At 44.4% G+C, this 25,696-nt stretch overlaps 2 protein-coding genes across 4 annotated transcripts; one reads left to right on the forward strand and one right to left on the reverse strand.

The window, feature by feature from the left end:
- The first annotated feature begins 8 nt into the window (after nt 1–8).
- SF3B6 (splicing factor 3b subunit 6) lies at nt 9–13,834 on the forward strand. The gene is made up of 4 exons (XM_025983935.2): nt 9–332; nt 3,486–3,604; nt 11,089–11,227; nt 11,390–13,834. The coding sequence occupies exons 1-4, from the start codon at nt 303–305 to the stop codon at nt 11,477–11,479; spliced, it is 378 nt and encodes a 125-aa protein (XP_025839720.1). The 5' UTR covers nt 9–302; the 3' UTR covers nt 11,480–13,834.
- FKBP1B (FKBP prolyl isomerase 1B) lies at nt 12,114–25,273 on the reverse strand. Of its 3 annotated transcripts, none has more exons than XM_072767573.1 (4): nt 25,098–25,273; nt 21,321–21,368; nt 17,183–17,295; nt 12,114–16,045 (listed from the first exon to the last, which is right to left on the reverse strand). In XM_072767573.1, the coding sequence occupies exons 1-4, from the start codon at nt 25,132–25,134 to the stop codon at nt 15,917–15,919; spliced, it is 327 nt and encodes a 108-aa protein (XP_072623674.1). In that variant the 5' UTR covers nt 25,135–25,273; the 3' UTR covers nt 12,114–15,916. The 3 variants fall into 3 exon arrangements, with proteins under 3 accessions (XP_072623674.1, XP_072623675.1, XP_072623676.1); XM_072767575.1 differs by having other exon boundaries at nt 15,753–16,090; nt 25,098–25,266; XM_072767574.1 differs by lacking the exon at nt 21,321–21,368 and having other exon boundaries at nt 25,098–25,263.
- Between the last annotated feature and the right edge of the window lie 423 nt (nt 25,274–25,696).

Genomic DNA, 25,696 nt, shown 5'->3' on the forward strand with positions numbered 1-25,696 from the left:
CACGCCCCGCCCCTTCCGGTGCCGTGCTCGTCCAGGCGTCTCGAGTCCTCGCGTCTTCCGTCTCTCCGGCCTCTTTTTTTCCGCCTCGGGTTCGTTTTGCCCCGGAGTCTTTTCGACGGGGGCTATTGCGTCAGCACGTCTCGGCGTGGCGCGGCGATAATCCGACGCGATGTAAAGCTTCCGGCGGAGGTCGGAGGTGGATGCCCCGGGCTTGACGCGGTGTCGCGGTGCAGTGGGGCGCGCTCCGGGGCTGTCCGGAGGAATTCCGGTCTTTGTGGCAGTAACCTCATCAGCCCGCCAAGATGGCTATGCAAGCGGCCAAGAGGGCGAATGTGAGTATCGGGACCTTCTGCCGAAGAGGGGGAGGGTGTCGCTGCTGGGCTCTCTTCACGGCGTGGGGCTGTATTTTGCGCGTCCTGGGCTCTGCAGGCCGGAGTAGCCCAGAATTTGTTGTGTTCTCACTGGGGTTCCACCCTGGCCCCGTCCTCACGGACATGCTCCTAGAGCCACAACTCCGCCTCAGCCGCTTGTGAGCGTCTCCTCGGGCTCCTATTCTGGTGCCAGTGATAGTGTTAGCCCTACAGCCTTTGTTGCTTGATGGGCACCTAGGACCAGGCGACAGAATCTTCTCCGCCCAAGTCAGTGACACAGACGAGTCCCCTGTAAATAACCTTATAGCTCACAGGCAACCAGAGCCTGAGATTCTCAAGTCACGGAGCTTTTGGGGGCCCTTCATTAATGCCGTGGCAGTATTTTTGAGCACCTGCTATGTACCAGAATTGCGAGATAGGAAACAGTTCAGAAGTTAAATTTATCGAACTGCTGTGTGCCTGACAGTAGTCTATATATTGGGGATACGACAGTGAATAAAACAAAAAGCCCTGCTGTGTACATTCTAATGTTAGAGGATGGGGTATTACAGAAACCTAAGAAAAACTGTCTCAGGAAAAAGAGGGGTAGGTCAGCTGTAAGGCTGAGAGGTATAGGATGATGAAGACAGAAAATCGGACATGAGATGCAGAATTTTGGTGATCTGGGTAAAAAAACTTGGTTGCAGTGGGATGAAAGAATGGCAGTTAAGAAAATGGAGACCGCTCTTTCCACAAGTTTTCATGTAAATAGAGAGTAAAGAGATTGAGACGCCCGGGTGGCTCAGAAGTTTAGCGCCGCCTTCGGCCCACAGGGTGATCCTGGGGTCCCGGGGTCGAGTCCCACATCGGGCTCCCTGGATGGAGCCTGCTTCTCCCTCTGCCTGTGTCTCTGCGCCTCTCTCTCTCTCTCTCATGAAAAAACATAGAATCTTTAAAAAAAAAAAAAAAGAGTAGAGTGATTGGATGACAGGTGACTTTTTCCTTTTTTTTAAGATGTGTGATAAAAGGTGTATTTGTAGGTAAGTGAGAATGATCCAGTAGAGTGGGAGAAATTGATGATGTGGGAGAAAGAGGAGTTAAGTTCAGGAGTGAAGGTTCCAGGTAGGTGAAGGTGGGCATAATAATGGGAGGGAGAGGGGGTAGATATGGATGAATTTAGATTAGTAGTAGACTTAGTGACATGAATATAAGGTACTTACCATTTGGTTACATGTATCTTTTCAATAAGCAAGAGGCAAGATCAACTCCTGGGATAGGCAGGGAAGAGGTGACGGCTCAACTCGGGGTGGTGGTGGTAAGGTTTGAGGAAAGAAGAGAAAATACAATACAGTGTCTTGCAGAGTGAGAAAGCAGGCTTGGGGGGTAAGGGTATTATAATTGGAAGTGTTTGTGTATTTGAACTCAGTCTGAAATCTTAAATCTAAAACTTTTGGTACTTATTTGTTGACCATTTGTCACCACTACTAGTTTGAGGGCAGGGAATAAGTATCCTTTTTCCTTTTATACAACATTTTGCTTTTAATGCCTGAAATAGCTGCCAGTTTAAGAATTATTGAGCAAATTAATGCCCAGTATGTAATTGAATATGTTAAAAAGAACATAGGTGTGAACTCTGGATGGGAGATACGTATTTGAGAGTCGTCAACTTACTGTGGGAACCGTGTGTGTGATTAAGAGATCAAAGAGAGTGTAGAATTAAGGAGAGTATACAAAGGGTCAAAAAGGAGTCAAAAATAAAACTGTGAAAGGCCATATTGTAATGGCAAAGAAGAGGGAGAAGAACTACCCAGAGAGTTAGGAGGAAGCCAAGGAAAAAGTGTCAAGAAGAGTCAAAGAGGTAATAGTCAACAGTATCAGAATCCTCAGAAGGTAAATGTGATGATAATTGAACACTGTGACTGAAAGGTCTTAGTGCCGGGGCTCTGGGTGCTCAGTCAGTTATGTGTCCAACTCTTGGTTTTGGCTCCAAATTTGATCTCAGGGTTGTGGGATCCAGACTTGCTCAGCGTGGAGTCTGCTTGAGATTCTCTCCCTTTGCCCCTCCCCATGCCTGTCTCTCTCTAAAATGAATACATTTTTAAAGGCCTTAGCATAAAAATACTTTCTTCAGTGCTGGGGTGGAAGCTGGGTTGTGGTAGGTTGGTGTCAGTAAAGAATATGAGGTAAGTGAGTATAGACTTTAGCTTTCCAGACACTTGACTGAAAGAAGAAAAAAAGCAAAACTTCCCTGATAAGTTCAGGGAAGACAAAAACATTGCTTTTTTCCTTCACTGTGTAATCCTAATGCCTCGCCTGATAGATGAATAAAGAAGGTACTCAGTAAATATTTGTTGAATGAAGGAAAGGAGATCCAAATAACTATTTTGTTTTGTATAACAGTTGTCAGGATATAAGCAGCTACTCACCTAAGGAATAAAAGCCAATGATGAAGGAGAGACTATATTCAAGAGAAAGAAGATATCATTGATATAACAGTTTCTTGAGAAGACCTGATAAGAGTCATCAATGGGAGTTTTATGTCTAGGAAACAGGAACAGTTCCCTTTGTTCTTTCCCATATATGTCTAAAGCATTGAGGACTTTTAAATGAGGTTGGAGGGATCCCTGGGTGGCGCAGCGGTTTGGCGCCTGCCTTTGGCCCAGGGCGCGATCCTGAAGACCCAGGATCGAATCCCACATCGGGCTCCCGGTGCATGGAGCCTGCTTCTTCCTCTGCCTGTGTCTCTGCCTCTCTCTCTCTCTCTCTCTGTGGCTATCATAAATAAATAAAAAATTTAAAAATAAATAAATAAATAAATAAATAAATAAATAAATAAATAAATGAGGTTGGAAATCCTGTTTAACTGTAGAGGCTGGAAGCCTGGGTTTTATGTAGCCCCTTACTAGTTGCTACTAATAGTCTTCCCTAAAACTAGTGCCCAGTTGCTTTTCTGAAAACCATGCCATTTTCAGGAATATCAGATTATATAATTTTTAAAAATAATTCTTATTCTTGACTATTAGGTGGATTTTTTGTTGTTTTTACTGTGAGAATTTATTATGAGAATTTTTTTTTTTTTTAGGTCGTAGCACTCCTGGCCCTGATTACAATAATAGTATGTATTTCTCATTTTAGATTCGACTTCCACCCGAAGTAAATCGGATTTTATATATAAGAAATTTGCCATACAAAATCACAGCTGAAGAAATGTATGATATATTTGGGAAATATGGACCTATTCGTCAGATCCGAGTGTGAGTCTTACTGAGACTTTTGAAATGTTGTTTCAAAGAAATGATTGTATAATCTTAGAATTATAGCTGACATGCACCTATGACAAAAAAAAAGAAAGAAAGAAAGAAAGAAAGAAAGAATTATAGCTGAAAGCAAGGCCTAACCAAGCCCAGACACTAAATGGATTGAAATCTGGGAGATGAGATTATTTTTGTATGGAAACAAATGAGACCCTCCTGATCTTGCTCAATGAGAGCCAACAGTCGTACTTGTGAAATTAGAGAAGGCATGAAGTAGTAATGAAAGGTTTGAAGGGAATGGGTGAGCAAAGAAAGAACTAATATTTATTACATCACTATTATTTGTAAAGTCAGATATATAATACTGTGTTTTTTATACATATCAACTCTTAATTTGCTTTGCTATCGCCTGATTCCAGAATTTCTGAATAAACTAAGGAAGTATACAAGTAACTGAGAAAAGTGAATTTTTTTCCAACTGCAGCTTTCTATTGAAGATTTGTTTTTTATTCCTTTTTTTTCTATTGAAAATTTAAAGGTATATGGGAGAATAATTGCAACACAAGTTCAGGTTTTAATTTAATATAAAAATTGGGGTTTGTATCTTCAGGTGATATTTATTGAACATCTACAAAATGCCAGTTATAATAGGTGCTTTTATTGGTATCACCAACAAGACAGCCCTGTGTGGAGGTGATAATTGTCTGGGTTTTGCTTTCTTTTGTTTAAAGATTCATTATATGAGAGAGAGAGAGAAAGCAATCAAACATGGGAGCAGGGGAGGGGGACAAAAGGAGAGGAAGAGAGAATCCTCAAGCAGACTTCCTGCTGAGCACAGAGTCCAACACGGGGCTTGATCCTAAGACCCTGAGATCATGACCTGAGCTGAAACCAAAGGTTGGACATTTAACTGACCAAGCCACCCAGGCACCCCAATAATTTGTTTTACAGGTGAGACTACCAAGGCTCAGAGAGTACAAGTACCTTTCTAGGTTCACACAGCTATTTAATGATAAAATCTTCTGATTCTAAATTATTTACACTACACAAATTCATAGCCACTGACACTGTAGTTAGTATGATGGGCCACTTACATAAGAGTTCATCTGGAAGGATTTCTTTTTTTGTTTAAGTTTTTTTTTTTTTTTAAGTTTTATTAATCTCTACACCCAACATGGAGTCTTGAACCCAAGAGTTGAGAGATCAAGAGTTGCACACTTCCCCTACTGAGGCACCCCTAAGTATCTAAGTATCTTTTTTTTTTTTTTTAAGAGAGAGAGAGCGAGCGAGCGAGCGAGCGAGTGTGCGCGCACAAGTGGGAGGGGCAGAGGGAGAGAGAATCCTCAAGACTCTGCATTGAGTGCAGAGCCCAACACAGGGCTTTATCTCATGACTCTGAGATCATGACCTGAGCTAAAACAAAGAATTGGACACTTAGCCAATTGAGCCATCCAGGCGCTCCTGAATATCTCTTAATAAATTTTCTTTTATGACCTGAGAGCTTCTTGGCTTTTAGAACTCAGATCTTGAGGACTCTCCTTTTGAGTCATAATTTTCCCTCCAGAGAGTAAAACAAATGCTAGCAATACATCATCACTGGTACTTAAGTGGGAATGGAAATGAAGTGTTATAGACCAGCCATCCTCTTTAGGGAGTCTCAGTCTTTGATAAAAGCTTTGGACTCTTTCCACAGAACAGTACACAAAACATTTTGCAGATGATTTCATGGGTACATTAAACACAGGTTAAGAAACCTTGTTCTAGACATCGAAGAATGGTATACAGACTTGGAGATCAGGAGATAAGATTCTGCTTCAGGCCCTGCAACCCTAGACAACTTGTTGGTTTTTGGTTTTCTGTTCCCTCACATGTAAGATAATCTAGATAGACCATGCCTTTCAGCTTTTAACATGGATGCAGTATGATAAATTTACTGACTTGGTTGTAAGACCTAAGTTCAAACACTAGCTGGACATTTGCTAGTCCTATACAACTGGGCAAAATATTTAATCCCTCTGAGCTTCAAATTACTTATGAAACACAATCTTCCTAACCTGTCTTAAAAGAATTTTAGTAAGGATCAAATTAGATCATGCCTGTAAAAGCAATTTGTTATGGAATATTTTCTTGCTGGTGTGCATTAGCCACCACTATGCTCCCACAGCACCTTCTGTGAACATCTTTTAGCACACTTTTTTGCTGTTGTCTGTGTGCTTATCTCCTCCCAGCCTGTGAGCTCCTCCAGGACAGGTGCCTGTCTTTTCATTTGGGGTTGACAGCTGTGGTGCCTAATACATGGTAAGCACCTCATGTATATAAATAAATGAATAATACAGAAAATGGTTTTGATCGACTTATGAAAGTGTTATAAAACTTATTGCTAGTACACAATTAAGAGATGCTTATGTCAGTGAAGTTAGAGCGTGTTTCAGAAAGCCAAGGTAGAAGGATAGAAAATCAAGCAGTGGCATCTTTAGAAGGGTACAGAGTAGCTCAGGCCTTTGTACACTGGTTCTTCCATTTGGAACAGTTTTCACCTGGCTCATCTCCTATCTGGCTCCTCATTTGTCATGTCTCTACTTGTGTCACCTTTTCAGAGGTTTATCCTGACCGCCTGAGCTTTAGGTCATCCTTGGCCTCCCAGTAATCTCTGCCACAGCTGTCTACTTCCTTTATAATATTTCTCATCTGTATTTATCTTTCTCCCACTTGGATAAAGTTCCTTGAAGGGAGGGATGATGCTTGTCTTTTTCACTATCCTTTTCCAGTGCCTGTCGTACAGAAGGAACACAATATTATATTTGTTGAATAAATTCATAAAAGTTTGGTGTGCGGGAATTTAGGTCTAAGTTAGATAGAGAAACAGGTGTGTTTTTGCTCCCTAGCTGTGATCATGCTTTATCACATATTTAGCCCCTAGAACTAGGGTGACCAACCTTCCCAGTTTGTCCAGGACCAAGGGGTTTTCTGGGATATAGACTTTTCAGTGCTAAAACCTGGACAGTCTTAAACAAACTGTGATAAGTGATGACCCTTCCTGGTATATATATAGCAGACACTTGGTGCTTGGAACTTTTTAAAACCCTTTCATACCTTTTACCTCTTTTGATTATTCAAACATGTAAAATGTAGGGCAAGTGATAGATCCTGATATTGCTATTTGACACATTAAGCAGACGAAGCCCAGAGAAGTTAATGCACACGATTAGGCAAATCTTAAAAAAAAAAAAAAAAAAGATACTAGCCGCTGGGACACTTTTGAGATGAGAATCTTTAAAATGGGATCAGTCGGGTAGGCAGCCCAGGTGGCTCAGTGGTTTAGCACCGCCTTCAGCCCAGGGTGTGGTCCTGGAGTTCCAGGATCAAGTCCCACATTAGGCTCCCTACCTGGAGCTTGCTTCTCACTCTGCCTGTGTCTCTGCCTCTCTCTCTGTGTTTCTCATGAATAAATAAATTTTAAAAATCTTTTAAAAAATAATAAAATGGGCTAAGTGCCCATCCCTATTCTAGTTCCTAAGAAGATGTAAGAAAGAGATACTTTTGTTTTGTTTTGTTTTGTTTTAAGCTTCCAGGAGAAAGGATGTGTGAGAGAATTCGTGGGAGAAAGTATATCTCCACTGTTCTCTCTCTCTCTTTTTTTTAAGATTTATATTTATTTTATTCATGAGAGACAGACAGAGAGAGAGAGGCAGAGGGAGAAACAAGCTCCATGAAGGGAGCCCGATGTGGGACTCGATCCCGGCTCTCCAGGATTACGCCCTGGGCTGAAGGTGGCGCTAAACCGCTGAGCCACTGGAGCTGCCCAGATCTCCACTTTTCAAATGCTTATTAGCACTTGTGTGCATGGTGCTATGAGAGAAAAATGAAATATATAAGACCTTCCTTGCCCAGTTAATAAAAACTAAAATGGGCAGCCCGGGTGGCTCAGTGGTTTAGTGCTGCCTTCAGCCCAGGGTGTGATCCTGGAGACGCGGGATTGAGTCCCACATCGAGCTCCCTGCTTGGAGCCTGCTACTCCCTCTGCCTGTGTCTCTGCCTCTCTCTTTCTCTTTCTCTCTTTCTCTTTCTGTCTCATGAATACATAAAATCTTTAAAAATATATATATATTTTTAAAAATAAAAATAAAAACTAAAATATTGTTAAGTTAAACTTAAAATAAAATCTCATGTTTTTATTCCAAAGGAGAAATAGGTAGGCTTTTTTTTTTTTTTTTTTTTTTTTAAATATAGGTAGGCTTTTTGGCAAAGTCTTTGGGGCAGTGTTTTTTTATTTGGGTAATCTCCAAATTTCATAGCTAATGCACTCTTGAAAATTAAAAGTCAAAAGTCCAGAAGTTGGGGTGTCTGTCTGGCTCAGTAGGAAGAACACACAACTCTTGATCTTGGGGTTTGAGCTCCATGTTGGGTGTAGAGATTAAAGTCCAAAAGTTGCTAGACTATTCCCTGAAAGTAAGGAATATTATAAAATCCCTCATTGGGCCCATTCAGCCTGATAGCCTGTAAGCTTTCAAGGACATTGGCACCTCCTGACCACCCCACCACCCTGTAACTCTCCCATCCCCTTTTACAAGAAGCATAGCTCTGACCAGGGCCCAACACTAGTCCTGTCATGGATCAAATTTAACAGATACTTCCCCTTCCCATGGCCTACTGCCTTTGCTTGACCCTATGCAGGAACTATGGCAGATGGAGGGGCAGCCCACGGTCTTAAACCTTACTCCACAGTTGGCACTGAGTGACTAGAACACAGATGGAGGGGTCCATCTTTATCACACTGGGAGCATAAGCTGAGTGGGACCTGTGCCCACTGCCCCCACTGACAAGCACTTGGCCATCTGCTGCCTGCAGTTTGTTGCTCTTCACACTTCCCTACCTCCCTGTAGAAGGAAGCTGGTGAGGTGAAGAGAGGAGGTGGCAAGGAAAACCTACACAAGGAGCAGCTCAGTATCCACAAGCAAGGTCCAGTTTCCACTTCTAGCAACCTGCCCTGGCCTGCAGATAACCCCACCCCTTCCCTGCACAATCCCTTCCATGCATCTCTGTCAAAGCTCAGCCCTTCTCCCAAGCCAAACAGACCTGTGTAATGCATGGGAGTGCATATATTAAAAATGAATGTATGAAAAGTTGAGAGCTGACCATACCACATTTTAGAAAAGCAGTGAGTCTTCTGTGGGAGAAACTGCATTAACTCTTTATATCCTTTCCTGGCCATAAAGGATAATGGTTGGCTGCTTTCCTAGATATCACTTACTATTTTGCCATCATCTTGGTAGCGGCTTCCACCCCACCCCATCTAGAGACACAAAATAGGTTTTATTTTTATGGATTTGATAAGTCTTAGTAAAATACTGCTGAGAAATAATTATTTCCAGGGCACCTGGGTGGCTCAGGTCATGATCCTGGGGTCCTGGGACCAAGTCCCACATCAGGCTCCCCGCAGGGAGGCTGCTTCTCCCTCTGTCTATGTCTCTGCCTCTCTCTGTGTGTGTCTCCCATGAATAAATAAAATGTTTCTTTGGGATGCCTGGGTGGCTTACCGATTAAGCATCTGCCTTTGGCTCAGGGTGTGATCCTGGAGTCCTGGGATCGAGTCCCACATCGGGCTCACTGCATGGCGCCTGCTTCTCCTTCTGTCTATGTCTCTGCCTCTCTGTGTGTGTCTCTCGTGAATAAATAAAATATTTTTAAAAATATATTTTTTTAAAAAAAGAAACATTTCCTACATTGATGGAGACTGTCTTGTTTTTAACAATTAAAACTAAAATTAGAGGTAGGGAAGGGTGCCTGGCTGGCTCAGTTGGTGGAGCACGTGATTCTTGATCTTGGTCATGCATTCTAGCCTCACATTGAATGTAGAGATTGCTTAAAAATAAAATATTAAAATTTTAGGGGATCCCTGGGTGGCTCAGTGGTTTAGCACCTGCCTTTAGCCCAGGGCGCAATCCTGGAGTCCTGGGATCGAGTCCTACGTCAGGCTCCTGGCATGGAGCCTGCTTCTCCCTCCTCCTGTGTCTCTGCCTCTCTCTCTCTCTCTCTCTCTGTCTATCATTCATAGATAGATAGATAGATAGATAGATAGATAGATAGATAGATAGAGTAAATAAGTCTTTAAGAAAATAAAATAAAACATTAAAATTTTAGAGTGAGGGAGGGCAGCCCCAGTGGCTCAGTGGTTTAGCATCGCCTTTAGCCCAGGAACTGATCCTGGAGACCCGAGGTCAAGTCCCATGTCAGTCTCCCTGCTTCTCCCTCTGCCTGTGTCTCTCCCCCTCTCTCTCTCTCTCTTTCTCTCTCTCTCATGAATGGATGAATAAAATCTCTAAAAAAATTATAGTGAGAGAGAAAATTTAAATCTTTAGAAACAAGGGACTAGTTACCAGGTAATAGTATGGTAAATAATTTAAGTATTGGTTCTGTTGCATAAATGTGCAGTAAGAAAAACCTCATTCTAGACATTGCTGACTTTTACAAGCCATCTCTCCAAAATACTATCTTTCCAGCTTAAGATTGAGAATTGGAGGCACCTGGGTCTGTCTGCCTTTAGCTCAGTAATGATCTCTGGGTCCTAGGATTGAGGCCCATTCAGGCTCCTTGCTCAGTGGGGAGTCTGCTCCCTCTCCTTCTGCCCCCCCCACCCCACCTCTTCATTTGTACACTCAAATAAATAGGTAAAATCTTAAAAAAAAAAAAAAAAAAAAAAAGACTGAGAATTGGTTCTTAGCGTGAGAAGTAGGAAGGACTAGAACAGTAAATATGAAGACTCAGACAAAGTTTCAAGCTAGTTGTTGGCAGCTAGTGCTTTGGTAGCTGTAGTAGTCATCTTGACACAGAGCAAGTTTAATCTGTAGCTCTTTTACTTAAAAAAGACAACAAAAATTACCTCAATTCAAGAAATAGTAGGCTTATCCAGCATACGTATCCATAATGCTTACTTATTTCCTCTAACAGTGTTCAGGTTGATCTCAAAATATAAACTTCACTTACTGTCTTTTAAAGAAAATTCTGTTATTTAACTATCAGTGCTCTGGTAAATGTGTATTTTTTTCCACAGATTTGTTAGTTTATTTATAAAGAGAAACTATTCCATAGCTCAGCATTCATAGTTCAGGAACACAGGTCAGGGACAAATTTCCATGGAACTCAATCCAAAGAAATTCTTTACATTCCAAAATCACTTTGCACTCTGGAAGATACCAGCCTTTTCATCTCCTCAAACTCTTTCATGGAATCATTTCTGTAGAAATCTGCATATCCTCCTTTCTTGGTTTGACCACAGGAAACTTCTAGAAAACTGCAGCCCTCAGGGAATGCTCCAACAATATGAAATCGCAGATGCTTGGCCAGAAGGCCTCACATCTGAGGTTTCATCAAAGCACTGGAGGTCATGGTAGTTATTCTCCTCAACACTCAACCTCAAACCCAGCCAGCATCCTTCCTATCTTGAATAAATGTGTATTTTAATTAAGTCTGATTTCACTCCGCAGGGGGAACACACCTGAAACTAGAGGAACAGCTTATGTGGTCTATGAAGACATCTTTGATGCCAAGAATGCATGTGATCACCTTTCAGGATTCAATGTTTGTAACAGATACCTGGTGGTTTTGTACTATAATGCCAACAGGGTAAGTATTAGCCACAGTGCTCATTGCAGGGGGAGCATGTTAAGAATTAATATACTGGGAAAGGAAGAGTATACTAGGAATTCTTGTCTGGCTAGTGCTATTGGTGAAATTCATTTGATTTTAGATCAGTAACTGTTAACTTTGGTGCTTACCACATTTCAGGCATTTCAGAAGATGGACACAAAGAAGAAGGAAGAACAGTTGAAGCTTCTCAAGGAGAAATATGGCATCAACACAGATCCACCAAAATAAATATTTTCTGCATTTTCATTTTAGACTACATACCATAAATGACTACCATCACCCCTTTCTTGTTTTTAATTAATGCTGAATGTTGTGATTTCTTATTCAAGATTCAAAAGGACCTACTTAAAACTTTGATACATTTTAGAATATGTTATGTGAATAAACTTGTAGCTTTTTGTAAAACTTGTAGCTTTTTGTAAAACATGTCAGTGTTTTCTCTTAAGCTTCCTCTCATTTGATACCGGAAAACAAATTAGCAGTCGAACTGTATCAAGAATGGTTTGGTGGTAGTGACGCCTGGGTGGCTCAGTGGTTGAGCGTCTGCCTTCAGCTCAGGGTGTGATCCTGGAGTCCCAGGATTGAGTCCCGCATCAGGCTCCCTGCATGGAGCCTGCTTCTCCCTCTACCTATGTCTCAGCCTCTCTCTCTCTCTCTCTGTCTCTCATCAATAAACAAAAGTACAATCTTTAAAAAAAAAATTGGTGGTAGGTGGTCACAGAGACCATGCTTCTTAAGAGCAGGGAACTTTTTATATTCTTAATGCCTCTGATGTCCAGTCTAGTGCTTAGCCATCAAGGGAAATTTTTTAGAGTGCTATCATTTGTTGAATGTTAACAACTCAGTGAAGGTATTTTGCAGATAAGGAAACCAAAGCTCATTGTATTGGTTGGATGAATAAAATGTTTACATAAAAAGTTGCTGTAACATCAACCAGTATTAACCACATCAATATATTTAAATAATAATTGCCTTACAGTTAACAAAGTACCTTTGTCAATATGAATATCCCATCCTTAAAATAGAAGTCAGTTCTAGAAGTGGCCATTCAGATGACAGCACATTGTTAGAAATTTGAGAGCATGCTTCTTTGGTAGTGGTGGTAGTTGTTACAAGTCTAAGATTGGATTATGCAGTCTTTTCCTTTAGGTAATAAGTGTCTATGGATATCTTGGTCCTTAGCTCATAGTATATCTTTGCCCTAAATAGCATAATGCTAAAAAAATTTTTTAAAAAGAATATTTAATGCTTATTCTTATAATCATACGCCATATTTCAATGGCATTGAAATAGTATGGTTATTACCACATTCATCATAGCTTGGCAGCTTGGAGGAGATAGCTATAATTTTCTTTTTATAGTTTAGACATGGGCCAAATGGAAAAAACATGGACCAATTGTTTTGTATATAACTATAACCCAAAATCAATTTGAAGGGTACAACCACTGAATCATTTAAATGGACAAAAAACATCTGTTCTACTACTTAAATGCTAGCTTTGATATCTATGCTTGCTTTATTTTTTTTATGCTTACTTTAAAATAATATGCTATTTTATACTTTTTGTACTGTCTTCTCAAAGCCTGCTATTGAAAATGAAGAACTTCTTTATTATGTCCATGCTTTTTGAAAGCACTGTAAGACTAGAAAGAACCATTTCTAAGAAGGGCAAGGAGATAATAAAGGAGCCATAGCTTTTTCTGCTGAATGCTTTTATGAATTCCTTATTAATTTGTGTAATTCATGCTGTGCCTTTAGGTATTTACCAATGTAAAACTAATTTTCTAAAAGACTTTTTTTGTAAGAGGAAAACAGACTTCTAGTGTGTTTTGTCTAAGTGGCAGACTGGCTTGCTCTAGTGCAGTTGTTTTAAGTTAATAACAAGGGGAAATTGCTTCCACTGACAATTATGACCAGTCCCATCATTTGGATTAGTACATCTGTTAGCTGAATTTCATGACCTAAGGCTGAGTTTTAAAAATTTCAATTGTCTGGGGCGCCTGGGTGGCGCAATTGGCTGAGCGTCCAACTCTTGGTTTCCAACTAGGTCATGCATGATCTCAGGGTCGTGAGACTAAGACCCATGTTGGGCTTGGCTCTCAGCATGGAGTCTGCTTAAGTTTTTCTCTCCCTCTCCCTCTGCCCCTCCCTGGTGCACATGTGTGCACAAGCGCACTCTCTCAAATCTTTTAAAATATTTTAAACATTAAAAAATTCCAATTTGGGGGCACCTGGCTGGCTCAGTAGAGCATGCAACTCCATCTCAGGGTTGTAAATCTGAGCCCCACATTGGGTGTAGAAATTACTTAAAATCTTCAAAAATTCTAATTGGCAATTTTGTGGCCTGTTACACTTAAGTTATAAGAACTTGAATTCTGGAGGATCCCTGGATGGCTCAGGATAGCACCTGCCTTTGCCTTCAGCCCAATGTGTGATCCTGGAGTCCTGGGGCCGAGTTCCATACCGGGCTCCCTGCATGGAGCCTGCTTCTCCCTCTGCCTGTGTCTCTGCCTCTCTGTGTGTGTCTCTCATGAATAAATAAAATCTTTAAAAAAAAAATAAAAATTAAAAAAAAAAAAAAAGCAAAGCACTCCCAATTCTCATTTCTTTTCCTCCATCTTGAAGCAGAGGAATATGGCCAGGACTTTCTGGAGACAAAGGGAGTAGATAAGTAGCCAAGATGTTATGGATGCTCATTTCTTTTCCTCCATCTTGAAGCACTACTCCTTAACTCCTCAGCAGAGGAATATGGCCAGGACTTTCTGGAGACAAAGGGAGTAGGTAAGTAGCCAAGATGTTATGGATGCTCATTTCTTTCCCTCCATCTTGAAGCACTACTCCTTAACTCCTCAGCAGAGGAATATGGCCAGGACTTTCTGGAGACAAAGGGAGTAGATAAGTAGCCAAGATGTTATGGACGCATATCATATGTATGACATGGGACATGTACCAATGAATCTATGTGGGAAACTAAGTACTAACCTACCAGCCTCTCCTCAATCTTAATTTCAAATCCTCACTGATAGAATAACCCTATGACTAAGAGCTTTTCTCACTTATGTCAAAAGAAAAATCTTAGCCACATTGCCCCAGGCTCCTCTGACAAACACACAACCAGTAAGTGGGCTGATTTTAAAACCTAACTGAGGGGGGATGCCTGGGTGGCTCAGCAGTTGGGCTTCTACCTTTGGCTCAGTGTGTGATCCTGGAGTCCCGGGATCGAGTCCCACATTGGGCTCCCTGCACGGAGTCTGCTTCTCCCTCTGCCTATGTCTCTGCCTCTGTGTGTGTGTGTCTCTCATGAATAAATAAATAAAATCTTAAAAATAAATTATAATAATAATAAAAACCTAACTGGGAATTCCCATAAGTTACAGTAAATATAGATGAAAATAAGCAGTATATGCATAAACAAGTTCAGAATCATACATTCTTCTCAGAAATCATACCCCAGTGTAAAAGCAAATCTAGGGATCCCTGGGTGGCGCAGTGGTTTGGCGCCTGCCTTTGGCCCAGGGCGCGATCCTGGAGACCCGGGATCGAATCCCATATCAGGCTCCCGGTGCATGGAGCCTGCTTCTCCCTCCGCCTGTGTCTCTGCCTCTCTCTCTCTCTCTGTGACTATCATAAATAAATAAAAAATTAAAAAAAAAAAAATAAAAGCAAATCTAGATGAAACTAAGTAGTAAATATAAAAACAAACTCAGAATCACACATTCTTTTCAAAAGTAACTTCCCAGTGTGAGTTAGTATATGGCTCCAAGACTTAACCCACTTCATTTGTCCAGGCACAGTGTTCCTTTCCTTCTGGGCGAGGGGAAGGAACTTGTCCCTCTTAAGTCCAAACAAAGAGAGACTGCAAGGTCACATACAGTGCTCAAGTCCTATGTTGGGTTGCTACGCTATGAGGTTTGAACACAATATATTCCTTCAGTTATTCAGAGAAGAATTCTGAGCCTATGAGGCAAAAGGCAAGTTAATACCTTGTAGGGCTGCTTAGGGGGTTGGTGGCAATTTTATTTAAAAACACGTTGAACAAGGCCCAGCATGTACAAAATTCACATCATAGCTATTATGTTTATTATCATTCCTGGCTATTTGGAAGGCTCCTTTCTACTCCTTCCCGAGGGCAACTGGTTTATGCAGTCCTTAAAGCACTTCCTTCCTATAATAAGGATGGAGAGGAATTTGTCAAGCACAGAGCCTTTATTTTACATATCATTTCCAAAGAGGACATTGTGTAAGTCAGCAGCCAACAGAATTTGTAAGAGAGAAAGTGACAGCAAAGGTAACTGGCTCAAGTCCCTCTGTGTATACCATGTACATTTCACGTCTGAGCACCTTGTGTGTCTGGCTTAAGTAAGGCAGTGTAGATTGTGCGAACAAGAGATCTGTATTCTGTGATCAGAAATGGCTACTACATGCATCACGCAAAATGCACAACCTGAAATGTTTTGATCTGCAACCAAAGTTTCCTCAAGCAAAGATGTGCGTAAACGATGAACACATACAGAGCAACTTGGTCAGAGAATGGATGATGCTGTGGGGCAGTGAGGTTAGCGCACTGATCAAGAGCCCCAAGCAGGAGGAGCCGTCCCAGTGGCAGAGCAGGCTGGGAGGGTGAGCAGCAGCCATCTCCAGCCACCTTGCGTTCTTTCCTGCCTTCACTCTAGGTTGAGCAGCTCCACGTCAAAGATGAGGGTGGCATTGGGAGGGATGACACCAGGGTGGCCCGTGGCTCCATATGCCACATCGGGGGTGCAGGTCAGCTTCGCCCTCTGCCCCAAGCTCATCTAGCAGGGATGGGGGCAGATGGGAAGAGGAGAAAGAGGACCCAGCTTGATTTAAAAGAAAAAAGTAAGATAACTATGGCATTTTCCCAAACCATCCTCAAGGTAACTCTGAAGATCTGAGATGAATTTTCTATGTTCACTTCATACTGAAGTGATGCAGAACTCAGATTCTGCCTCAGACCAGCAGAGACTTCACTGTAGGACAATAACATCCACAAAGTAGTCCCAAATTCATTCATGCAACAACCATTGCTGGTTATTCAATTAGCGCATGGCCCCAACACTTCAATTTGTTCATTATTGTTCCTGACTCTCTTCCAAAAGAACCTAAAGAGGGTGTATAGAGAGTGCATGTACTGTACACTTTCCAGGAGGTAACAAGAGCAGTCCATTAAAGACATCACGCAATCAGAGGCCATCACAAGGTCGGGAAGGCTAAGAGAGCTACTCTAACAGAGCATCGTCTGTCCTCAGAGACCAAGGGAGAAGAGCATGAACCAGGGCTCATCCCAGCAGTCATCAACAACACCTGGCACTTGTGGGACAACTGGTGAGATTTGAATAAACCGATTTTTAAATTTTGAATAATAACCAACTCAAAAATTTGAATGGATCACTTAATAGTACTGTATCCATGTTAATGTGTAACTGATCACAAATTAATGTAATCTGATCATTGTACTATGGCTATGTAAAATGTTAACATTTGGGGAAACTTGGTAAAGAATATATGGGAACTATTTCTGTGGTATTTTTGCAAGTCTGAAATTGTTGGGGTTTTTTTTAAGTTAAAAACAAACAAAAACAAACAAAAAAACCACCTTGGCCTCCCCTATCCCAAGTCTCCTGCTGCGTCAGTCCCAGACAGCTGGTAGCTCACAGCCCTCTGAAGCTAGTTCTGAGCAGGCCTGGAGGGATGTGCATGGAATGAGAGACCCCAGTGACTTAAAGGGGTCATGCTGGCAATGAAAGGGAAGGGGTGGGGGGCACAAAGCCAAGGACTGAATCTCGATGGTGTAACCATGGCCCGGCAGTGGAGTCAAAGTGGCAGCAGTCTGTGATAGGTCAAGAGCAGCGTACCGAGTCCGGACTCTTGACTCCTCAAATCCCCCCTAATGATTAGAATTTCCATCCTACCTGGGCTGCACCCTCTTCAAAACCCTTGATGACTTCCTGTTTGCCAATTCTGAACTTAAAAGGTTTGTTTCTGTCTCTGGATGAATCGAATTTCTTCCCATTTTGGAGCATTCCTGTGAAAGCAAGAAGAGGATGGAGAAGAGCTGTGGTCATGAATTAACTCCCAGGTCTGGGTCCACATGTCTAAAATGGAATTCCTGTTCCGCACAAACCAGCGCCTCTTCTCATCTCTCCACCAGTCCTGTTGCCCAAGCAAGCAACCCGGATGCTTCTCTCTGCCTTACCCCACATACAGCTTATCACTAAATCCTTCATCATCTCTCTACCTCCTCCATTTCTACTGCCACTGGCCTGTGACTGTACCATGTCACCATCATGTCTCACCTGCATAAGGAACGCCCTCTAACTGGTCTTTCTACTTCACTCTCACTCCTCCATTCCAGTCTCCACACTATACCCAGAATGACTGTCTTTTACAAACATATATAGGATCTTATTGCTCCCTTGCTTACAATACGTCAATAGCTCCCTGTGGCAGCTTCCAAATGCCTGCACTGCACTTCAAGACCTGGAGACTGCCTGCCTGATAACCTCTCTCTGCTCTCCCCTGCCTTTCCTTCCCACCATGTCCTATTCAGGTCACACCTTTCTCAAATACCTCTGCACTGTACAACCTTTACTGGTTTTCACAAGGTCCCCCAACATGTAAAACGCAAAGGCCTTATCACCCCTCCCTGCAAAGAACAGAGCAAAGTGACCCAGTCATTGGTGGACCCCAGGAAAAGGGCCGGTTTGAACCAGAAACACTGATGCTGTCTTCAACAGTAGGGAGCATCCCTGAGCTTCCAGGGGTAGTTGCTTTGTCATCCCTGAAGTACAAATCCTGTGTTATCCTTGCCGCCTAAGGCTCAAGAGCTGTGTTTCTGTTTTTAGTTCTTAATGGTGATTGGCTCAAAGATCAGACCTTCTGTAAACAATGGTCTTGCAAGGATTTCTCCCTGCAGCCCTCAGACCACAACAAAAGGCAGTTTGATACCACAGAAAGATCTGGCCTATAAATTCAGAGATTGGATTCTGACTTCATTCTGGCACAAAGTCATTGTGTAAAGTTAGGCAAATCACTTCCTTTGTCATGGCCTCAGATTTGCCATGTTTAACATGGGAGGTCTGGATAAGCTTAGTGTCTGAGCATCTCTGACTCCACTTCCTAATTCCTACCATTTAAATGTATATAAGGGAGAGTCTCATTTTCTTGCTTTCTGGGTAGAATGAATTGGACTCTTGCCCTACGTATGAAATCAAGCAAAGGAGAAAATCCTGTGGCTACACAGATGGATACTAAAGAGATCAAATACAAACTCATGCACAAATACAGGTTGCTAAGATATTCAGACACACAGAGATACTCACGGGCACTTATGCACACACATTCAGAAGAAAAATCCTAATGGTGAAACAGATGCTAAGAAAATATTTAAGTCCACGAATCTACATCCATTCACACAGACACATACTTGGACAAATACACATATGGATAAGCACACACACACACACACACTCCCTTTGAAGAGTGGCTTTCTCATTCCTCAATTTTTTCAGGTTTCATATGACTCAGTATACTTCAGACCATATACAGTTATCTACTGCTACAACTTCAGCCAAAACCATGCAGCCCAGAAACAGACCAACATATATATGGTTACCTGATTCAACAAAGGTGTCACGGCATTGCAACAGATAAAGGATTTCTTTTTTAAGATTTTACTTATTTATTCATGAGAGACACACAGAGAGAGAGAGGCAGAGACATAGGCAGAGGGAGAAGTAGGCTCCTCACAGGCAGCCCGATGTGGGACTTGATCCCAGGACTCTGGTATCACACCCTGAGCCAAAGGCAGACACTCAACCGCTGAGCCATCAAGGTGTCCCAGGATGATTTCTTTCGTTTTTTTAATTAATGTTGCTGGGTCAATTGAATATCCATATGGAGAAAAAAAAATGAATCTTGACCCCCTATTTTATGCACGCACAAAAATTGATTCCAGAGGAATCACAGACTTAAATATGAAAAATAATAAAGCTTTACAAGATAATAAACAGAAGAATGTCTTCATGATCTAGGGACAAAGATTTCTGAGCTGAACACAAAAGTACTAACTATAAGGGAAAAGATCGATACATAGGACTTCATTAAAATTAAGAACTTCTATTAAAAAAATGCCATTAATAGAGTAAAAAGACAAGCCCTGGCATGGAAAGTGATTAGAATCAGTACAGCTAACAAAAGACTCATATCCAGAATATATAAAGAATTCCTGGGGTGGCTGGGTGGCTCAGTCGGCTAAGTGGTTACACATCTGACTCCTGATTTCTGCTCAGGTCATGATCACAGTCATGATCTCAGGTCGTGATCTCAGGTGAGACTGAGCCCTGGGTCAGGCTCTGCTCTGGGTGTGAAGCCTGTTTTTAAGATTCTCTCTCTTCCTCTTCCCCTTGCCCTTTCCTCCTCCTCCCCTGTCTCTCTCCCAAATAAATAAATCTTAAAAAAAAAAAAAAAAAAAAAAAAAAAACACTCTCACTGACATAATATTGAGTAAAGTAAGCCAAACCCAGAAGAATACATACTGTATGAGTCCATTTATATGATATTCAATAACAGGCCAAGCCAATCGATGGAGACAAAAATGTGACTGCTGGTTACTTTCAGGGAGGTGTAATGACTTGGGGGAGGCATGAGGGAGATGCCTGCAGGTTCTGGAAGTGTGTTGATCTGGGTGGTGGTTACAGAAGTGTAATCACTTTGAAAAATTTCATGGAACTGGACATCTTGGATTTCTGTTCTCTACTGTATTTATATTTAATTTAAAAATTTACCAAAAAGTCCCATACTGTCTCTGGCTGGGTTTGATGAGATGATCCCCTCCCCAAACCAGAGGCACTCATGGCTCTTAGTGTTTAACGCACATTGCCTGCTCTCTGTATCTACTATGAAAGTCTTTGTAAAAGGGTGTTGTGGTTTTAGTAACTTGATAAGTACGAGTCTGTCTACAACATGTAGAACAGATAAATCAATTACACAGGTCAGAGGCCCCAGAGGACTCATGGTAATTAGGCCACATCACCGGGAGATAAAACAGCTCTAGCGCCCTGACGTCAGCGACCCGCAACACAGCTGTTGAGAAATACCCACACTGTCTGCCTAGATTTAACCTGGCACTTCACACTGGCCCAGAGAACTGCTAAAAATGGCCCCATCTGAATACGTCCTAGGAATTAAACTGGCCTTGCTGTCTGCTAAGTGGCTGTCACCAACTTTGCCACATTGGGAAACAGGTCACAAGGCAGAGCACTCGCCCCTCTTGGAACAAATACCTGCTCGTGATCTTCCTGCCAGCAGTCCTCAGGAACTCCATCTAGAATGTTCCTCAGCCCACCTGATCTTCCAATACAGAGCATCCAAGAGGGATCAGCGAGATGTGGGCCCTCCTCCAATGCCCACAGCACCCTGAGACAGGTACTGCTGTCACCACCACCACCCTGGCTCTCACACTGCATCAGAGCCTCTGGATCACTGGTCTCACCCACTTCTCACAGCCCCAAAGAAGGAAGGAATCCTCTCTATTCATCTGTGTATCTCCAGTGCCCAGCATAGCATCTTGCACACAGTAGGTGCTCAAAAATAGTAGGAGAATCGGATAGTCTATTTTTGAAAAAAGAAAAGAAATGCTGAGGAGACCAGGGGCCTCCTCTTCTCTAATAATATTGTAGGAGTAAAAAGGAGTCTGCAGGGAAGATCAAGTCTCTCAAAGCTTTAAGAAGGGATTTCTAAATATCAGACAGAACCAGGAAGGCCGGGCTCCATGCTGCCCACAACAGAGGGAAGAGAATGGAGGTGGCTGGCTCAGTTAGAGGCTAGCTCCAAGGATGGTACAAGTGTGGAAGGGGTAATCTTGCAAGCCTCCTTTCCCATGCCCACAAGACTGACTTGAGAAGTGGGGGACAGCCGGTCAGAGGGAGACTTGGCTCTCTTAGGGTTTGGGCCTGATCCAGGGAGCAAATATCTCTGGAGGGGAGTATCAGAAGAGGGACCTCTTTGGGAGGGGCAGGTTTGGGTGAAGTCTGAGGGAGCAAAGCCTACCTGTGTAGTGCACCACACACGTCTGTCCCTTCTTGGGGAATGTCCTTCCTGCAAGGAGACATGAGGGCAGATGAATGAATAAGGTATTGGAAAAAGTCACCTGGGACATTCAGCCCAGAGGTCTGGCCCACATTCCCCTCCACACCAAGGAGATGCCCATGGTGCTAGTTCTGGCTCTGTGCCTTGTATGAGCCAGATCAGTCACTTCACCTCTCTTTATGTGATTTGAATGTTATTCCCTTGGGTTCCTCAATTCCACTCTCTCCTCATTATTCTCCTTTCTTTGCTCCTTTTACTTTTCCTTCATCCATTCCACAAAGATTTACTGGACTAGATTCCAGAAACACAGAGCAATCTATGAACTCATGGTGAAGTCAGGGAAAGAGACACATAAATAAATGATAGATTATAATGCAGGATAATGACTGCAATCAAGGATTAATAAGCATACTCATTCACAAATATTTACAGAGTACCTACTATATATAAAGCCTGGGCCTGACTTCAGGGCTACAGTAGTAAACCAAACAGACAAGATACCTACTCCTTTAGAGTTACATTCTAATAGAGGGAAACAAACAGGACTCAAATAAACAAGGCAATTGTAAATTATAATAATTCTCTAAAGGAAATAGACACAATGACAAGTTAAAGAGAGACACACAATGAGGGTGCCCGGGTGGCTCAGTTGGTTAAGCATCTGCCTTGGGCTCAGGTCATGATCCCAGGGTCCTGAGACTGAGTCCCACATCATCAGGCTCTCTGCTCAGCGGGGAGTCTGCTTCTCCCTCTGCCACCCCTGACTCCCACTCCACCCCATGCACTCACACTCATGCTCTCTCTCTCTCTCTCTCTCTCTGTCAAATAAATAAATAAAATATTTAAATAGAGAGAATAAGGGAGAGAGACACAATGGACAGACCACTTTAGAAAGGACCATCCAGGATGGCCTCCCAAAAAAGGTGACATTTGGGCTGGATCTTGAAGGATGAGCAAAATGCTGGGAAAAGCACTGCAGGAAGAGGCAGCTGCAAGTGCATAGACCTTGAGGTAGGAATGGATTGGAGCATTTGCAGAATAGAAAGAAGGCTGGGTGACTGGAAAGAAGGAAGGGAGAAGGAGACAAGTAGGAAAGAGCAGGATCATGCAGATCATGCCAGACATTGAACATTGTGAAGCTGGATTTAACTCCAAGCGCGATAGGAAGGCACTGGAGAGTTTTAAGCAAGAGGATGACATAATCTGAATTAAGATTTTATAAGATCACTCTGGCTGCTGCCTGTAGGATGGACGATTAGGCGCCTGTTGCAATAATCCAGACAGGAAATCAATTATGGCTTGAATTAACGTGGTGGCAGCAGAGAAGAGAGCAAAATAGATACGTTTGGGAAACAGGGCTGACAGAGTACATTAATGGAACAGAGATGGGGTCCAGAAGGAGGGACAAGGAGAAATCAAGTACAATGCTTGGGTTTTCAGTTTGGGCAATTGGACGTATGGTAGAACGAACTAATTCCAGGTGGGGAAGACTGGGGAGGAGCAGATTTGAGCAGTTGGCAGTCTTGAAATGCCTATTAGACATCTGAGTTTATATTGCAAGTAGGCAGATGGAGGGTCTGCACTGGAGGTATAAATCTGGGTGGAATTTAAAGCCACAGGCCTGGATAACAAAGCTTTGGGAGGCAAACAAGTGAGCCAACATGTAGAGGACTCTATGGGAGTCCAGGAAAGCATCAGAGAGGAGATAAGGGTTAAACTGGATCTTAAAAGATGACTAGTTTGCCAGAGGAAGTTAAAGGAGATAATCTGGGAAGAACTGATGACACATTCAAAGGCCTGGAGTCTAGCACTAGTGGGATCCCTGTCTGGCTCACTGCTGTTAACCCCAGGGCCTAGCACATAGTACATGTTCAATAAATATTTGCGGAATGACTGATGTGTTTTAACAACTTTGCAGGAAGCCTGCTGAAGCTACAGAAAAAGGTGGTAGTGGGGGTAGGGGCTGTAGTAAGAGACTGCCCTAGTGTGGAAAGTAAGGCCAGGCTAGATTACTATCTGTCTGAGAAGAAAAGGGAAGATTCATTAAAGCACAAGGCACGGGGATAAGGTAGGAGGGGAGCAGAAGGGAATGGGAACCTAAAATAGGCATTTTAAAGACTCCTCAGGCTATGGTGTGGAAAATAGGTAGTGAGTTAGGGAGGCCAGATGGAAGGCAGAGAGGTCAGACTGGATGTGTGGAGACCAATGTAGAGGATATGCAGAAAGCCCGATGAGAGACCATCATCTGAACCAGGGCAGGGGCTAAATGGATGGAGCCTAGAGAATTTCAGCAGAAGGACCAAGTCCTACCAGACATGCTGCGGGGCTTCACTTAGAATGGTGTCCCCAGCCTAACAATACAGTAGCTTGGCCCTTCTATGCCTTCTTGACTCAAGGGTTTAGCCTGTTAAAGCAGAAGGCCAAAGTTTTTTCAGGCTTTCTCGAAAAATCTAATCTCCCTCAAAAGAAAATGGCCCTTGTCCTTGGCCAGAAAGGGAGGATAAGCAGAGAAAACTCTAAAGGCTACTTTGAGTCAGGGAAAAGAGAAGAGGCCTCCAGCTCCCTGGGAGATCTCAATGGCAATTTCCCTGGGGTGTGACAAGGTCTCAGAGAGATGCTTCCTGGGACCCAGCACTATCAGTTCTCAGTGGGGGCAAAGAAGCCTGTACCTGCAGGGTGACAGGGATCGGGACTGGGACCTCTAGGGACCACTGCCTTTTAACAAGGAGGGTTGGCCTAGAACCAAGAGGTCTTCCAATTTCCTAGAGAGGGCGGGGGTTGTCAGACATGTCTCACATGAAGTTTGTGTGTCAAATTCTGCAGAAACGGGGGCTCTGGATTGGATTAAGTGTCATTTAAATTTTTTTTAAATAAGCTATTCCTTGCACATCCAGACCCAATTATACAAGAGATGTCTGGCTGGGGAAAGTGAGTGGTGTCGCTCCTGGCTGGGGGGGCGGGGGGGGGGGCAGGGAAAAGGGAAATACGGAGGAGTGCTTGGGCGTGGGGAGGACAAGGAGCATGAGTTGTTTTGGACTCGCTGAATTAGGTTTCCATGGGACATCCAGGTAGAGGTCGAGCAGCAGCTGGATAAATGGGTCGGAGATCTGGGCTGGAGGCTTAAGTTTGGAGGCCATCGGTTTGCAGACGGTAATGAAAGCCACGCGAGCGTACAGGATGGCTGGAGAGGCGCAGTGGGGCGGGGAGGATAAAGCAAGATGCAGGGGCGGCGGAGGGAGCGCTTCTTCCTCCCAGACGGGCTCGGTCCCCCCGCAACGTCTCCCCGCCCAGCCCACGGGGGCCGCGGGAGCCGGGGCCCTCCGGGGGGCGCGTTGGAAAAGGGTTGCCCCGAGAAGGGCACCCTTCCAGCGGTCCCCGCAGCTCACCTAGCAGGGCAGGGAGGGCAGAGCCAAACCCCTGCCCTGGGAAACTGGCAGCAGCAGACAACTGAGGGGCTGCGGCGGCGGCGGCGGCGCCCGAGGCCCCCGGGGCGGGCCGGGCCGGGCCGCAGACCCCCGCCTCGGCCGCCGCCTCCGGTCCCCTAGGTGAGCCGGCGCGGGAGCGGAGGGCGGAGGACCGCCGGGCAGACCTCCAAGTGCTGTCTGGGTGCGCCCCGCCGCCCCGCCGCCCCCGCCCCGCCCCCGCGCCGGCGCCCTCCGCGCCACCCCGAAGCAGACCCCCGCCCGCCCGGCTCCGCCCCGGGACCCTTCCTCCTCCCCCGGCCCCGCCGCCCGGTACCGTCTCCCGGGGAGATGGTCTCGATCTCCACGCCCATCGCAGTCCCACCGGCCCCGCCTCTGAGGGTCCCCGCCGCTGCCCCGACCCCGGCTCGGCTCCGGCCCGGCCCCGCTGGCGCTCCGGCTCGCCTCCCCGCCGCCACTGCAGAGCCGGAGGAGGTGCGGCGGGAGTCGGGACCTGCGCGGGGAGGGGCCACGGGGAGGGGGGCGGCGGGGCGGGGCGGGGCGGGGCGGCGCGCAAAGGTGGGGTCGGCGGGGCGGGGCCCGGGGGAGGGACCCCGGCGCGGCGGCGCGCGGGCCTGGCGGGGCGGACGGGCGTGAACTGGGGGGGCGGTGGGGAGGCAGGGCCCCGCGCGTCTACGCGTCCGTCCGTGTAGCCACCCCTCTGTGCGCGCACTCCCCACGGGCTGATGGAGCATCCCCGTGCTGAGCTCCGGGGAGTCAGCCCGGTCCCACCGACTAGGGGAAAGCCAGCAACTAAACCAACACTTGAAATAGATGCGCTCACTGCCCTGGAGTCCAGAACGTGAGGGAAGCAGCCGTTAGGGTACTCGCCCTGGCTCGGCCGCCCGGACCGCGGGAGCCGGCGGGGGGCGCGCG

This window comes from Vulpes vulpes, chromosome 8 (assembly GCF_048418805.1).
Source record: "Vulpes vulpes isolate BD-2025 chromosome 8, VulVul3, whole genome shotgun sequence".
Lineage (NCBI taxonomy): Eukaryota > Metazoa > Chordata > Mammalia > Carnivora > Canidae > Vulpes > Vulpes vulpes.

Excerpts from the sequence above, each read along its gene's own strand:
- SF3B6 (XM_025983935.2), top strand. The coding sequence starts at position 303 with ATGGCTATGCAAGCGGCCAAGAGGGCGAAT. Across the intron at positions 3,605-11,088 it reads CCTATTCGTCAGATCCGAGT|GGGGAACACACCTGAAACTA; the intron begins GTGAGTCTTACT and ends TTCACTCCGCAG. Across the intron at positions 11,228-11,389 it reads TGTACTATAATGCCAACAGG|GCATTTCAGAAGATGGACAC; the intron begins GTAAGTATTAGC and ends ACCACATTTCAG.
- FKBP1B (XM_072767573.1), bottom strand. The coding sequence starts at position 25,134 with ATGGGCGTGGAGATCGAGACCATCTCCCCGGGAGACG. Across the intron at positions 21,369-25,097 it reads GACCATCTCCCCGGGAGACG|GAAGGACATTCCCCAAGAAG; the intron begins GTACCGGGCGGC and ends GTCTCCTTGCAG. Across the intron at positions 17,296-21,320 it reads GTGTGTGGTGCACTACACAG|GAATGCTCCAAAATGGGAAG; the intron begins GTAGGCTTTGCT and ends TTGCTTTCACAG.